The sequence below is a fragment of the Schistocerca nitens genome, chromosome 1 (genome assembly GCF_023898315.1).
Source record: "Schistocerca nitens isolate TAMUIC-IGC-003100 chromosome 1, iqSchNite1.1, whole genome shotgun sequence".
Lineage (NCBI taxonomy): Eukaryota > Metazoa > Arthropoda > Insecta > Orthoptera > Acrididae > Schistocerca > Schistocerca nitens.
Genome location: NC_064614.1, coordinates 554,917,515 through 554,935,045, shown reverse-complemented (window position 1 = coordinate 554,935,045; position 17,531 = coordinate 554,917,515). Strand labels below are relative to the sequence as shown.

At 45.1% G+C, this 17,531-nt stretch overlaps 1 protein-coding gene across 2 annotated transcripts in view; it reads right to left on the bottom strand.

Annotated features, from left to right (window-relative positions):
• LOC126254472 (follistatin-related protein 5-like) overlaps positions 1-17,531 on the bottom strand; it is a 572,842-nt gene that overhangs the window by 233,010 nt on the left and 322,301 nt on the right. For both annotated transcript variants that reach the window (XM_049955314.1, XM_049955315.1), the window contains exon 3: positions 7,365-7,533. In XM_049955314.1, the coding sequence (XP_049811271.1) occupies positions 7,365-7,533 (169 nt within the window). The remainder of the gene's footprint in view (positions 1-7,364; positions 7,534-17,531) is intronic.

Below are 17,531 nucleotides of genomic sequence, written 5' to 3'. Positions count from 1 at the left end.
TATCCGGTTGTGGGATTGTGCACGCAGACAAGAAATAGGTGTTCAGCTAGCACTAAACCGTAGATATTTATTTCTCTAGAAAGCAACAAGAAAACATGAACAACATAGTACTGATTCTCTATGAAAGAACGCAAGGGGAATAACTGTCACTATAGGATACTCTTCAAGATCGAAATCGGTTGCTGTCACAATCGGCGGTGTGCGGAGGTTGTCTTGATCCGGCGGCGCTGTGTTTTGGACTCGTCGTTTCTTCGGACTCGGCTTTAGACTGACAGAGCTAAAAGGCCACCTGGCTTATGGATACCAGGAAGTGGCCGACGTCAAGCAGCTTCGCGGATGTGTCTGTTGTTGGTCGTGCCCCCCTCCCCCGCCGCCCCCTTTCCAACACTGAAGTCGGGAAGTTTCAGCTGCAGGTATCAAACTTGTTGGCAACAGGCATTGCATTGCTGTGTGGCGGGTGTGCCGACTGATCAGGCACCAGCCGTCCACCGCTGAAATCTTCTGGGTTCAAATGGTTCAAATGACTCTGAGCACTATGGGACTTAACTTCTGAGGTCATCAGTCTCCTAGAATTGAGAACTACTTAAACCTAACTAACCTAAGGACATCATACACATCCATGCCCGAGGCAGGATTCGAACCTGCGACCGTAGCAGTCGCGCGGCGCTGGACTGAAGCGCCTAGAAACGCTCGGCCACCGCGGCCGGCGAAATCTTCTGGGCAAACTTTAAAGTCAGGTGTCTGAGTATCTGTGGAGTAATGACAATTCTTCTTGAGGAGCCAAAGCCAGAGAAGGTAGTGATGTGGGGCTCTGGTGCAGAGTCGACGTTCTAACTCATCCGAAAGGCGTTCCACAGTGTTAAGGACGGGACTCCGGGCAAGCCAGACCATTTCCGGAATGTCATCGTCCGCAAAGTTGCCTGACAGATGGTGCTTTATTACAGGGTGTTTTTTCATTCTTATACAAGCACCATCTCCGAACCGTTACTCTGCTGTACACGGTACACAGTGCTGTGTTGTGTCGCTATTAACTGGTTGGGCGTAGGTCAGTGAAATTAAGACACCATGCATGGCCAACGCAAGAGAACGCATAAGTGGGTAATCGGGTGGATTCACAACCACTTTTATTTTCGGTCCGCTGTTCTTTGAAGACAGTACACCCAGAAGGTCTGTCAAGTAATCCGTGATGTTTGCGCGTTATCGAGACCCTCTTTTACAGCATATTATTCCTGCTTTGGAGGAGCGCAACTGCGAGTAAACCACTGTCTACATGCAAGACGGGGCAACACCTATTGTCGCTCGCGCTGTAAAAGATCTGCTTAATGCAACCTACCATGAACGAGTTATCTCCAGAAGTTTTCCTGATGCATATTCTGCAAGATTACCTGCTCTGAGCCGAAGTGACTGGGGATATCTAAAAGAACATGTTTTAGAGAGACACGTTCCGTATCCACTTGACCTGAAGCCAGTACGTAAGAACACGTTGCTCAGATTCCATCAGAACTGCTGCGAGCAGCTATCTATCACGTCGTTTTACAGATAAAAAATCTCGTCGACGTCTCCAGTGCTCATACTGAACAAATTGTGTAAGCGTCGGTTAATAATAAAATAAACATTACGCCTTTCTCACGTGTTTGACCTTTTCTGCCCACGTCCCGTTCCTAATTCATTACATCAAAGCGCCAGGTATGCACCTGTTGGCCAAAATTGGAAAAAAATTTATTTACATTTTAAATGGGCCCGCATTAACGCATTACAATAGCTACCAAGTTCGTTCCTACGCTATAATTACAGTTCACAATGGACCTCTGTGAGAAGCTGCATTTTACTTATAACCACCCAGTATTTCAGCTCTGGTTCCTCGCCGATGTGGTAACTGACCGGCGTCGTAACAGCAGTTCCTGTTGTGTCAGCAAGCAGCCCCTGATGTAATAAGTTCAGTCAGCACAGATACTTGCGGCGAGTGCAATAGCCATTCGTGCGCAACATGTGGTGAAAAGGTATCCCAATTCGGCAGCTCTGTGTGTTCACTGCACCCTGTAATGTTAAAGGTACCTCGTCTCTCCACAGAATATTGCCCGGCCACGTGTCATAAACTTCGGTCCGTGCCAAAAACCGAAGAGCAAATTCTGAGGTTTCAGTTCCTCCACCGTCTGGATCTTGTACGGATGCCAGTGTAATACGGGCTGCAAAAATTCCCTTACTTGTGACCATGGGATGGACAATTTACGTGACTCTGCACGAACACCAGCACTACCCGGTGCAAGTGCTGCATGGTCAGTCGCAGCAACAGCAACTGCGTCAGTAACGATAAAGGATGACAGCCAAAAACAGTTGCAGGATAAAAATTTATTAAAATTCTTGACCAAGGTTTCGGTACATATAAATATACCTTCATCAGAAGTAAAAAATCTAAAATTACATCATGCAATGGAGATTAATAAAACAATTGTGCCAAAGGCGTCGTCAATAATTAAGACATCTTCTCCATTTGTACATGACTATGGGCACAGGGTCAAAGCGAACAGTTTAGCACCATTACTTCGCCTATAGGCGATGTAATTTTAGATTTTTTACTTCTGATGAAGGTATATTTATATGTACCGAAACCTTGGTCAAGAATTTTAATAAATTTTTATCCTGCAACTGTTTTTGGCTGTCATCCTTTATCGTGAAGAATTTCAACAGTTGCTGTTGCAGCCATGTTTAAAATCTCGTCAGTAACTTTCACTGGCATAGGACACCTCCCCTTTCCAGGTGCTACACCAGGCTCACCCACGTTTTGACATTTCATTTTCATCTTCTTTAAATCATTTAATGACATCGAGCCTCTTCTCGGATCTTTCACTCCTCTCAAAGCAGCACTGCAATTTCTGCTGTTCACATGAAACAGTTTCACTAACAGTGTACAGTCTCTCTTCTCGAGAGCCATACTGTTCACTCACGTTATGGCTTGTCAAATAACAGCGTGGTTGTCATATAGTCTTACAAGATGTATGACTGGATGGACAAAATTGGAACTAATTTTTTCTACCATAAATTGGTTCCTCATTAACGCAATAGAGTATCTATCAAGTTTCGCTGCCGCACGATAATTGCAGGGCAAACTGGACCTCCTTGAGTATCTACACTTTAATTATAACTTACCAGTATTACCAACTAAACAAAATGGCAGAACCTTTACAGAGTTCCTGACCTGGTTACTTCACATCTGAGCCACGGAATTTTTGTGTCTTACATGATAGAAACCGAAGCTGTAGCAAAACAAGGGTCCACGACACAAAAATACTCGTCATTTTTAGTCAAAGTTGTCACAGTCTGCTAGTCATCATTCACAAGGGGGGGGGGGGGGGGCGGACCAAGGACTGTCCAAGAGTGTAGAGCCTAGGAGTCTATGAGTGTACGCTACTCAATCAGTCGCCCTTTCTGGACTCTGCCACTGCCAGTTTCGGCCCTGTTGCTGGTGCCATGTGCAATGCTGTGGACTTAGCGGCGTCCAGCCGGCGGGCCACCTGTGGCCTACTTCAGCTGCTGCCGGCCTCCTATTCCGGCCGTCTACTGCTCGAGCACGGGGCCATGCAGCTGTCTGTCACGTGTGTAGGCAAACTCCTTTCGCCCTGCCTCTACTCGTTTGGGCAGACACTTGTGTTCTGAGGTGCCACTTCTACAGTGGATCCACGCAATGAGCCTGCTCGCCACGGGGCATATTATCTGTGGCTGCTCTTTTACTTCTACGCAGTGCGTCTGCCGCTGTGGGATGCCATCTTGCTGGAGTCAGCGGCCCTGCCTTGCCGTTTTCGTCATCACTTGCGGGCTGCACTACACCGTCGGCTGCGCGCGACCACGAGCCGCATGCTGACCACAGCGTCTTCCTCGCAGGCTTACCTGAGGGCATTGGCCTCTTCGAGTATTATCTCGGTAGCCCGCCCGGTTGCTCGTGCGGTCTAACGCACTGCCTTCCGGACGGGAATGAGCGCCTGGTCCCCGGCACGAATCCGCCCGGCGGATTTGTGTCGAGGTCCGGTGAACAGTCAAGTCTGTGGATGGTTTTTAGGCGGTTTTCCATCTGCCTACGCGAATGCGGGCTGGTTCCCCTTATTCCGCCTCAGTCACATTATGTCGGCGATTGGTGCGCAAACAGGTTCTCCACGTACGCGTACACCAGCATTACTCTCCCACGCAAACATAGGGGTTACAATCGTGTGAGACGTTCTCTGGGGGGTCCACCGGGGGCCGAACGGCACAATAACCCTGCGTTCGGTGTGGGGCGGCGGAGGGGTGAAGTGGACTGCGGTGGTCGTCGTGAGGTTGTGGACCATTGCGGCTGCGGTGGGTACGTCGTTTTTAGGTCCCCGGTTAACATACAATACAATACAATTATCTCGGTGGTTGTACTGGATGAATAACGAATGAATGATTTAACAATTATGTTTCTATGACCACATGTCGGACGACTGTCAGACATCTCCTCACTCCTCCAATGCTACCCACTCCAGAGTGGTGAACTATCGGTATCGTGACCTCCAACTACCCTTTCCACCTCCAACCATAGAGGAACATCTCCGTGGCGTCTACAGCTGTAAAACTGTCCATATCGAACTGCGTTTGTCGTTTTCTTAATCGCAATAAGAGGAACAAACCTTAACTACGAAAAACACCCCCACACCATAGCACCATCTCTGCTGTACTTCATTGTTGGTACTGTACATACATTGGAAGGTAGTTGTTTCCAAGTACCTTCATTTCGTCACAACATATTTTACTTTTTGTGATACTTATTTTGCTGTAATTTATGATCTACTGCTCTTACCAGTTTCAATATATCGGTACATGGTCTTTCGCAAACTCTTTGCTCAGTCCCTGTGTTAGTATTACGTCTTTGGCGAATCAGTTTGCTCTCGTCCAGTAATAATCGTTCCCGGGTTGCAAGTCGTGTGACTTTCTTGTTTGAAGGGAATTTTCCATTAATACTTGGTTCTGAGTTGGAGTGTTACATTCGAGATTATATGGTTTTGAGAAGGAAGTCGCCTCTTCCTGGCGTATAGCCACAGAAGGGGAGATGTATCATTAAGATTAATACAATTTATATTCAACGACAAAATTAAGTTTTGGATGCAAGAACTGGCAATGTTGATAACTACCTGTGTAGGTATTCGATCGCGTGTTTCCGCGGAATGCGATTGGTGCGGACAGGTAGCTAATTCGAACTGCTTGGACGACAGTTACAGCATCACAGATTTCTTTATTTACTTCTTGCTACGGTAAATTCAAAGACCTTACTACCCCTGAAGCGTAAAGAATAATTTTGTCGAAGATTTCTAATTGCGTATTTGACGAATGATGTTACGTTTACTTATAAATCTAATACTTGCAACTGTAGGTTGAAATATCCTTTCGGAGTTTGTAAAGTTTATTTTTGAATGCTTTTGACGATACAGAGTTGTTTAAACTCGGTACTCACGATTTTATTTCTACCGATAAGCCCACTGCTCTTTGCGTACTATCAACTTGAATGTGGCACGCTGGTTAGCAACCGTCTTACTTTGTGTCATGTGAAGTAACTACTGGCGTCATAGTAAATCTGATAGTAAAATCTGCTGCTAGTGAAGCTTGCTTAAGGCATAATGGTAACAAACAGAAATCCTATGCTTACTCGTGAACAGAATAAAGTTGGTAAGTTACTGTGTCGCTGGATGGTGTCATGAGACTTGTGGTGGCGCTGCCTCATTGAACTGTGATAATAATATGTTCGAGGGCAAGTTCTGTTAGAGTATCGTTCTCCTACTTAATGCGTTTTACGTGAACATAGCTTGGGGCGGTATTACGACGAGATGTGTCTTTTGAGCAGCAGGTTTGTCTTTCTCTTTAGTAGTTAGATGTCCTATATCCATAACTAGCTCGGCTCTCTTAGCAAGCAGAGCCCCAGGTCTGCGATTCCAAACACTAGACAGCCAGTGAACAATCACTTACGTAGCCATTCAGCCCTTTTCTTGACAGTGAATCACTAAGCCATTAGGAATGTTTCCTTTGGGCATAGTTTTTCTATTCAGAATGGCATAAGGGTGTAAACTTCCACCTTCGTCTGTAAAGGCTAACATCAAACTATCATATTTTTTTATTCGTGCTTTTTCTTAATAGGATACGTTTCACCACTTTCATATCTACTGTCGTATAGCCCGGTATTTCAAAAAAATAGTGTCGTTTCGCCAACATTGGCGATCTGATGGGAAGGTTATGAGTGACACTTTCACAACTGGATGACGTGCCAATGAAAGTTAACCAATTTCACCTCGAAATCTGCTGGCATTATCTGTGCTGTTGTAGTAATTCGTCGGAGAGCGAGGTCATTTGTCCGCGTAAACCGACAACAACCAACGTCGGCACGGAATTCTCTTTCTGGGAGGTTTACACCTATTGTGACATCCAGTGCCTTCAGTTTGATTGTTTCTCGTGAGATAGCCATCCCATCTTTCCTCTTGCATACAGGAAAGAACCTTAGCTTCAAGTTCCGGATATTTGCCACATTTCGGTCCCCAGAATGATTTTCTCGTTGAAACTGCCTTCTTCCATTTTAATTCAGTAGCAATCCAGCGCTGCACATTGTATTTTTCCAGTCCATATTTCTTTCGGGCCTCTCTGTTGGTTGCAGTTTTAGCAAAATGAACAGTAAGTTTGAGGCATGCTTCGTAACTGCGCCGAATTCCTTTGCTTGAAGATCCATTTCGCTCTAACTGTCGTTCGTGTTGAGGTAAATCAGGCTTTTTCAACAGTAGCCAACTGAAACTGAACTACAAGCTACGGAAACAATATTGGTAGACCTACATAATGTTAATGCCAATAAAATACAGGTAAAAGTTTGCATTATTCCGCAATAAAATGCCTTGCCGCCAGTTTCGGTTACAGACGCTAGTATTAGTGTTGCAAATGAGCACAATTTTTTTTACAGCAGGGGTACGTAAAAAGTCGAGAAAGCCGATATAAACCGCACCCAAACTTTTCGAGGGTCAAATACCGATAAAAAGTACGGCTTATTTTCGGGACAAAAAGGTATTTGTGATATATAAAATAAGAGCGGTACCAGAGTTGGCTGTAGAGGGTAAAAACTGTAAAGGAAGGCGGAGATTTGAGTATACTGAAAAAAGTAATTGAGACGCAAGGTGCAATTGTTACTCTTGGGTAAAGGAGTTGGCACAGGAGGAAAATTCGTGGCCGTCTGGTTTAACCTGTCAGAACGCTAATGCCTAAAAAAATGTATTTGACTAAATAGCTGTGCAGATAAGAGCCAAATATATAAATCAATAATAAAAAAAGATTGTCGTGAGCTGGGTGTGTCGAGAGCTGGGGTAGCACGAGCGCGGACTCACTCTCCCTAGCGAGCAGGTCCTCGTCATAGTCCTCAGCGTCTGTGGACTCCCCGGCGGCGGCTTCTGGGCTACCAGGGCTTCGCGGCGGCGGCGGCGTGGTGGCTGCGGGCTGCGGCTGCAGCTGCAGCTGCTGCGGGGCCGGCGCGAAGTCGCGGTGGTGGCGCGACCTCTGCACACACACAAACACCGGGCGCAATGTAGCAGATAGAGAACACGCATACACTACATTTTATCCACAGTATTTCTAATCTGAGTTCAGTTATAACTACGAGGGCTGTTCAATAAGTAATGCAACACGTATTTTCCTCAGCCAATTTCGGTTGAAAAATGGGAAATTTGATGTGGGATATGATGGAATATTCTCGCTGCAGCCACTAAACTTTCATGAAGCTCCGATAGGAGGTGGTACTATATGTGCTCTTCAAAATGGCATCTGCAACAGAGGTGCTTTCAAAGCAACGAGAGCTCCCATTGAGTTTATTTTGGCAGAAAACCAGAACATCGCAGATGTACATAGGCTTTTGTAGACAGTGAACAAAAGCACGATGAGTCGCTGGGCGTGGCGTCCGTCATCACAACAAGAACGCACTAACCTGTCCGATAATAATAAGAAAGGCTAGCCGCACGCGGCTGTGACTCCTACAGCGTTGGAACTTGCGGTCATTCTCACTAGAGGTGATCGACAGATTACATTCAAATACCTCGCTGCATAACTGGACCTCTCTGTCGGTAGTGCTGAGACATTCGTTCACCTGCTGAGGTACTAAAAGATGTGTGATCGTTGGCTTCCTCGCCGCTTGTGGGTTACGACGCTGATCGTGACAATTATTTGTCGAACATCGGCACAGGTGATGAAAGGAGTTCATCACTTCGAACGGGAAACACAACGGCAATCCATGGGGTGCCGTCAGCTAACTCTCCTCTGAAAAGTTCAACCCTCTGCTGATAAAGTCATGGTGACTGTCTTTTGGAACTTTGAAGGGATTATTCTGCTTGATGTCCTCGCAACTAAGTGGTAAGTGCTAAGTGTTAAGACAGGAAGTTTATTGAAGAAATAACTTCAGCATGTTTGTAACCACACGAATGCAAACGAACTTCTCCTTCTCATACGAGTCTGCGCATCCGAGAGGACCTCACAAAACTTCATTGAACTGTTCCTCCTCATCCCCCTTAAAGCCAGGATCTCTTTCCTTCCGACTTCTTTCTGCTAGGCCCAATGAAGGATGCACTCCGCGGGAAACAGTACGTAAGTGAAGCGGAGGTTATTGATGCAGCAAGACGTTCGCACCGACGTCGACCAGTATCACGGTTCAATGCTGCCATACAGGCCCTCCCAGTAAGGTGGCGCAAAACCGTCACATTGAACGGAGATTATGTTGAAATACAAGGTTTTGTAGCCAAAAGAGTGGGGAATAATGTGGTGTATTGGCATTCTGAATAAAACCAACGTGCTTTCAGGGGAAACAAATGTATTGCATTACTTGCTGAACGCCCGTCTTATCTAACCTGCACGATTTTTGCAAAGCTGACTCACTTCTGTCCGACAACTAAGTCTGAAAGTGGTGGGCCACATTCATTATTTTCATTAATAAAATTATTTTGCATGTTATAAACATGCAGGTACACTGGAAAGATATGCGCTGTGCCGAGCTCTCTGTACCTGCACGGATAATAGCCTTTCGCACGTTTGGAAATTTGGATGACAGACACACTCTGAGTTTTCGGTTCCATGAGCCAATGACATTAAAGCACGGACTGTTACACCGAACTGTGGACGGCTTGGTTGAAGGAGGGAAAGTAGACAATATGTTAGAATCGGTCGGTGGTCTGGAGTGGGGTACAGCGATGTGGTGAGATGCTATGTTGTTATGCAAAACTTGAATGCAACTGAAATCAGAATCCCCTGGTCACTCGTAGATAATGTGCGTATAATGTATGTCTATTCTGTTGATCGCAATGCCAGGGTTGGAGTGGTAACTTTCACGGTATTCTTAGAACCTAAGTGCATGTGATTTTGATGCTGGAGATATTGCGCTTGTGGATTAACGACATGGGTGATCTTCGATGTATGGCACAGAATCGATCTTCCATTAGTCTACCCAAACAGTAGGGGTTTCAGACTCATCAGATAACCGTTCAATGAGCTTTTCAGATGTTTTTCGAGATTTATAGATTTTCTTTTGTTGCAATACTTTACTTGCTGTAGCATTTTCGTCCACGTGGTTTGTACATAAATAATGTGTGTGCCGTCGTGTATTAGTTACATTTTGGGAGCAGTGATATGTTTCTCTAATCAAATATTTTCGAAGTCATTCCAATGTCCTTTGTATCATTTTTACAGATTTGGCCACTTCACGTTGATTTGCGTTTCACAAACGAAGCTAAACCTATCAATTTGAAGTGCATTTTGATCTCAGCTTGAGTTGTTTCAGTAAACGACATAACTTTGTCGGTAAATACAGAGAGCAATAGTCTCCGTCTCCCTATATATGATTGTATTTTCTCTTTTTTCAGAACAGAAGGTTAGTTAGTCACTGATCATTTTATATGAAATCTTGTGTTTGTGAGCTATACTGACAAACCGAGCCGAGCATGCCCTTTGCATACAACTGAGCCACAAACACAGTCGCCTACATGCAGCTGATGTAAATTCAGATCTGCAGTTCAACTTATCAGGTTCATGCAAATCAACTAACTGGTATTAACATTGCAAAAACGTTCACGATGAAAGTGTCTTCTGGTCTAGACCCTATTTGTCTAATGGTATAGTTACACTTTAAGAAGAAGAACAAGAAGTAGAAGAAGGAGGAGAAGGAGCAGGAGGAGGAGGAAAAGAAACGACGTAGCAAAAAGAAATAATCCGAATGGGATGTGATGCACATGTTCAGACAAACAAATTATCACAATTTAAAAAAAAAATTGTTGGTTTATTCAAAGCAAACAGTTTCACAAATTGAACAAGGCTATAACGCGTTACTCCAATTTTGGTCATTATGCAAGCAGTTATTCGATTTAACACTGACTGATAAAGTTGTTGGAGGTCCTCCTGAGGGATTTCATACCAAATTCTTACATCGCCAAAATCCTGAGATGGTTGGAGGGCCCTACCCTTAATGCACGAAACTTCCTGAACTGAGGAGAGATCTGGCGACCTTTCTGGCCACAGTGGGGTATGGCAAGCACAAAGACAAGTAGTAAAAACTGCCTCCGTGTGAGGGCAGGCATTATCTTGCTGAAATATAAACCAAGGTTTGCTTGCCATGAAGACCAACAAAATGGGGCGTACAATATCGTCGACGTACCACTGTGCTGTAAGGGTACCGCGGATGACAACCAAAGGGGTCCCGCTGTGAAAAGAAACAGCACCCCAGGCCATCACTCCTGGTATTGGAGTCGTAAGGCGAGCGACAGTCATGTTGCTATCGCACATCTGTCCGGAGCGTCTCCAGACATGTCTTCGGTCTGGAATTTCATAGACTGGAGTAGAATTGTCTTCAGTGATGAATCCCGCTTCGAACCGCCGATGTTGATTTCTTTCCATAGCAGGACCCTGTTGGTTGTCATCCACGGTACCCTTACAGCACAGCGGTACATCGACGATATTCTACGCTCCATTTTGTTGGTCTTCACGGCAAGCCGTCCTGGATTTACAATTCAGCAAGATAATGCCACCCGCACGTGGTGAAAGTTTCTACTACTTGTTCAAAAATGGTTCAAATGGCTCTGAGCACTGTGGGAGTTAACATCTGAGGTCATCAGTCCCCTAGAACTCAGAACTACTTAAACCTAACTAACCTAAGGACATCACACACATCCATGCCCGAGGCAGGATTTGAACCTGCGACCGTAGCAGCAGTGCGGTTGTGGACTGAAGCGCCTAGAACCACTCGGCCACAACGGCAGGCTTCTACTACTTGTGTTCGTACTTGCCAAATCCTACTTTGTTCAACACGGTGTGGATGTGTGTGATGTCCTCAGATTAGTTAGGTTTAAGTAGTTCTAAGTCTAGGGGACTTATGACCTCAGATGTTAAGTCCCATAGTGATTTGAGCCATTTGAACCCATTTTTTTCAACAAGGTGGCCAGATATCTTCCCAATTTAGAACTGTTGGAGCCGTTTGGGCAGGGCTCTCCAACTAGGGACTTTGACGATTTAATGCGCCATTTAGATAGCATTTGGCACGATACCCGTCCGGATGACATCCAGCTGCGTAAATGAATGACAAGCCGAATAAATGCTTGCATAAGCGGCAGAAATGGATCAACAAGTTATTGACTTTCTCCATTTGCAATGCTCATTCTGTTGAATAATTCTTCAAATTTTTCTGAAATTTTATTCATTTGTTTGTTTGTACGTGTTCCTCACACCTACCGATTTTCGCCCCATTTTTATAATTTCTTCGTGGTGCGTCGTTTTTTATGTCTTAGAGCGTATATCACGTTATTGTATAAACTAATGGGTCGAAAACTATGAATACGAGAATGCATGTCAGTTGAGAGCATGTTTAGAATACAAATTTTTAGGTACTTTGGCTTTGGCTGGAGCACGATAGATGCAGTAGAACAGGTATCACGAGGTCACGTGACCTCAAAGGTGATGTTAGTCAAGGCACGGAATGGTGTGTGTGTGTGCCAGTCAGTTGTATGGGATCAGTGCAGTGGATGACGAGACCTGAAAGATTGTCAGAGAGGAGCTGTTGTTTGTGGACATGCCCATGACCACACTGTGAATCAGGTAGTCCCAGTTTGTTGAACTACCAACATAAGTTGTATCACACATTTACAAAAAATTGTGCACCAATGGTGGCCATGTAACATGGGATAACAAAAGATGATGTACAAAATCTTAACAAGAGGGCACCGAAGACGTGTCTTACGCCTTGTCAGGGACATTCGATTTCAAATCCGACAGGAGCCGCTGCTGTCTGTGAACACAGGACCATCTCAACCAGTTACTGAGCGAAAGTTGCGAACGGAACTGCATGCAGTGGACAGCTGTAGCCAGGTATCTCGCAAAAGATCGCTGCTCGCAGCAGCAAACAAAACTGCACGTCTTCAGCGAGAGAAGTAACTCACAAAGTAGACAGTAACTGACTTCAGGCGTATGAAGAGTCGTGATTTCGCTTCTTTTCAAATGACGCAAGGTGGCGAGAGCACCGATGTCACAGTGAGACGTTTAACGAGCTGTGTGTGGAGAGTCCCTATAAATATTGGGGGGGGGGGGGGGGGGCGGTTTTCGTTTACATGAACCTGAACGAGGATCTTTATTACAACATGCTCCTTCTTCTACCTCTTCATCATGAATTGTTGATCTGTAACATGCAGCAAAGGGATGTTGTAGTAAATTACAAAAAAAGAGCAAAACAGGTTCTTTACACAGCGCTATAAAACGCAATTTCCTTAAACATAAGTATCAAACACTACTTTAATAATTATTTCAGCTTATATAAATCATGTTTGAGTTATTCATAAACAACTTTCGTACTTATAAATAATAACAACAAGGAACTCATGCCTCTCATCATGATCAAACACGTTCTATGCAGTAAAAAAAAAAGAACAAAAATAATTGTATAGACTTTTTTATGTTTGTGTATGTAAACTGTAGTTGCAACAAAAGTAATTGTTTTCGTTGGAAAAAACCGCGGAAGTTACACAACCACCTAACTTTTATTAGTTATAAAATGAAATTTATAACTTGTAAGGATATGAAACACACAGTGGACGATGAGCTATTGTAATTAGGTGCAAAACAAATAGAAAACAAAGAGGAGTCTTCGGCCCCCAGTTTATCTCACACACATTCATTTACGTTTCTTCCCCTAACTCTGCCACCAGTGCTGCCGGTAATCGTACCATTTAATAAGTCATTTGTGTACTGTACGAAATATACCGAAGCGTAGTTTGCGTAGTGCGCAACTCTTCTATCAAGTGTTTTCAGAAACTTGTCGTGGGTTGGACACAACGAAAAATGTTGTAGTTTGTCCTGGACCTAAAAACATGTACACCAAGAAAAATTGCCAAACAGCAGTACGTTTTGAGAAGTTATTTTGTTTTACGTTGACAACCAGTTTCGCCATTTCAGTAATACATCTTCAGGCCCCATATGCAATTCATGCACAGACACTCAGATGTATCGGTATTAGCATATTGGATCCATCATTATCTGGATACCGTGAATTCGTTATCCGAACGCTTCCTTCGGAGACTTGAGTTGTTGTCAGGTCTTCGAAGCAAGCACTGGAGTAACGAATTCACGGTATCCACATATTGATGGCTCCAGTATGCTAATATCGATACATCTGACTCAGTGCACGAAGTGCATATGGGGTGTGAAGATAACATATTGAAATGCCGAAACTGGTGGCCGGCCGCTGTGGGCGAGCGGCTCTTGGCGCTTCAGTCCGGAACCGCGCGACTGCTACGGTCGTAGGTTTGAATCCTGCCTCGGGCATGGATGTAGGTTAGTTAGGTTTAAGTAGTTCTAAGTCTATGGGACTGATTACCTCACATGTTAAGTCCCATAGTGCTTAGAGCTATTTGAACCATTTGAACCGAAACTGGTTGTCAAAATAAAACAACTTGTGTAAAAATATGGCTGTTTGGCGATTTTCTTTGGTAGATATTTGACCAGCGGTTGTCCCGCGGTCCACAATGGATCAACAGAGAAAAAATATTTACTATTTAAAACACTCTTGACCACAATTTATTTATTACGGTGACCAGTTTCGAGCACTACTGTGGTCATCTTCAGACCTACAAGTCGTATACAAAGCTTTAATTAGAGGGCTACATACATTAAAGAAAATACATAAAGGTATAAAGCTATAAAATGATGAATTACCAGAGAGTAAAAACCTCATTGTGTTGGAGAATCACTACTGGAGAAACCAGTGCACGTCTTACAATATTTTTAACGCTTCTTAATCGACAATAGCTGTTAAGCAAGCTAAGTTTAGTGTGTGTTTATTTTTTATTTCTTGACAATGTTCTTTTAACTAAGAAATTTTACATTGCTATCCGACTTATAACTCATTGGTTGGTAATCATATCATGCCGTCAGAAGTGGGCGGAGCTTCCATTATATATAGTAAGACGTGCACTGGTTTCTCCAGTAGTGATTCTCCAGCAGAAGGAGGTTCTTACTCATTGGTAATCCACCGTTTTATAGCTTTATAACTTTATGTATTTTGTTTAATGTATGTAGCCCTCTAATTATAGCTTTGTATACGACTTGTAGGTTCAAATGGTTCTGAGCACTATGCGACGTAACTGCTGAGGTCATTAGTCGCCTAGAACTTAGAACCAATTAAACCTAACTAACCTAAGGACATCACACACATCCATGCCCGAGGCAGGATTCGAACCTGCGACCGGAGCGGTCGCTCGGCTCCAGACTGTAGCGCCTAGAACCGCACGACCACTCCGGCCGGCCGACTTGTAGGTCTGAAGATGACCACAGTAGTGGTCGAAACCGGTCACCGTAATAAATAAATTGTGATCAAGACTGTTATTAAGTGTAAATATTTGTAACACATTGATCACTGTCACTCCCATAATGTATTCAAAAGTAATTTAGAGAAAAAAATATGTGGTACGCCTATAAATGCGCAAAGGTGAAGCTGCGGAGACGGCTGTCGTCGCTTCTGGCAGGTGTCATATGACGGACACGGGCTCGCGACTAGCATACAAACACCATTCTGTCTGACAGCGCGACAACGCAAAGGCGGATGAAATACGTCAGAGGCGGCTGCGGCAGCGCACTAGGAGCAAAGTGCCGGAGCGTCGCAGGTGGCGCCTTATAATGCGGCCGGGTTGTCAGCCAGTTGAGGTGGGCGCCAACAGGGCGCTGGGCCAAATTAAACGCCAAGTTGCGCGCGACGGCGGCGTCGTGCGGCGCGGTGTCGCCAGCCTTAATACTCCCCGGCGAGGGGGTTCTTCCCCGCGGCAGCTCGCGGCGCCCGGAATGGCTAATGCGCCCGAGACCAGGTGCGCCCGCGGCCAATAAGGCGGCGCCGACGGCTCTCGCACGGCGAAGGCGGGCAGGGCTACGTGCGCAAACTCGCCCCCGGGGAAACTTGCTCCGTACCGTACCGCACCGCACCGCGCCGTAGCGTCCCGTTTACGGCGCGGCCCACGGCGTGTCGCTGTGTTTACCGACTGCGGCCGCTGCTCGTTGCGCGTCGCGTTTAATCAACCGGCGAGCACCCGAGTTGGCTCTCCTGACGAAACTTCACCGTTTAGTAAAACAGCGCTGGCGAAACGACTCGACACGTAGATGAACAAAATTCGTATCTTCCACGGCAGCGAGCTTTTACGAATACTGACATTATGCTGTGCAAGAAGACTTCAAGTTCCCCTACACCTGTATACTTATTTTATACACAGAACGTAGCTGCCAGATTATCGAAATGACTTGGAGAAAAAGCTAAAAGTATGTTGTTTTAGATGAGAAACGGCATATACTATTGGTGGAGTCCAAGCTGACACACCATCTACATCTACACCTAAATACAAACTCTACAAACCTTCGTATGGCGCATGGCGGAGGGTACCCTGTACCACTACCAACCCTTTCCTTTCCTGTTCCAATAGCAAACGGAGGGTCGAAAAGCAACTGTCTATATGACTCCGTATGACCCCTAATCTCTCTAGTCCTGTCTTCATAGTCCTTACGCAAAATGTACGTTTGTGGCAACAGAATCGTTCCGTCGTCAGCCCCAAATGTCGCTTTTATAAATGTTGACAATATTGCTCCCCGAAAAGAACGTCGGCTTCACTCCAGTGAGTCCATGTTAGTTCCCGAAGCATTTCCATAACACTTGCTCATTATACGACCCTGCCGGTAACAAATCCGACACCTCGCCTCTGAAATGGTTCCATGTCCTTCTTTAATTCGGCCGGGTACAGATCGCAAACACTCGGACAGTTGTCAAGAATAGCTTGCACACTCCTTTACAGGTGAGCCACACTTCCCTGAACTTCTCCGAATAAGCGGAAGTCGACAATTTGTCTCCCTGCTACAATCCTTACATGCTGATTCCATTTCATATTGCTTTGCAACTTTACCCCTAGATATTCCATCGACATGACTGTGACAAGCAGCACACTATTAACGCTGTTCAAAATGGTACAAATGGCTCTGAGCTCTATGGGACTTAACGTCTGAGGTCATCAGTCCCCTAGAACTTAGAACTACTTAAACCTAACTAACCTAAGGACATCATACACATCCATGCCCGAGGCAGGATTCGAACTTGCGACCATAGCGGTCGCGCGGTTCCAGGCTGAAGCGCCTAGAACCGCTCGGCCACTCCGGCCGGCGCCGTTCAGGTCTGACGTTGTAATTGAACTACAGAAGGTAGTGAAGTTCTTATGTAAATCTGCAGGCTATTGTGGCCGGTGTCACTAAAGTTAAAATCTTCTGGGTTGTTAGGCCCCGTCATCTTTCCTCTTCAGTAATCGACGTTTCGACCGCTCTGCTGAGATCTTCTTCTGGATGTTTCGGTGTCCACTATTGCTAGAACACTGTCAGAGCTTTAGTGATGACCTTGTCTGGAGTGAAGCCGGCGTTCGAACTCATCCCCAAGGCGTTCCATTGTTTTCAGGTCGGAACTCTGGACAGGCTTGTCCATTTCAGGAATGTTATTGTTCATAAACCATCACCTAGCCTTATCAAAGGGCGCATTGTCATACTGATTCAAACAGTCATCTTCTCCGAATTGTTTCTCTACTGTTAAACGAATTCATATCCTTTCGCATTTACCGTTTCCTTAAGCGCAATGAAGGAATACACCATAACCACGAAAAACAGATGCTTGCCAGAACACCACCTCCGTATTTCTCAGTCACTCCACCAACAGTCGACTTGGGCAGCTTTAGAAGGACGGATTTGTTACTTAGGTGTCGTCCAATAAATAGTCCATCTCCGAAGTCGCTGAGCACTCCAGGGTGACCCATTCTGCTATTACTGCATTTATACAGATAAAAAAATACTCCTCGCCTCTTTTTATACTGGTGGGTCCACCTCCCGTGACATGTAGTGCTGAATTATGCATTACATAGGGGTATCTGGGTACTGTTGATGAGATAGCTTACGAAGTCGGAGGGACTCTGCCAGAACAGGTAGCTACTCATCTGAGGACGCCAGCAACATAGCTCACCGGT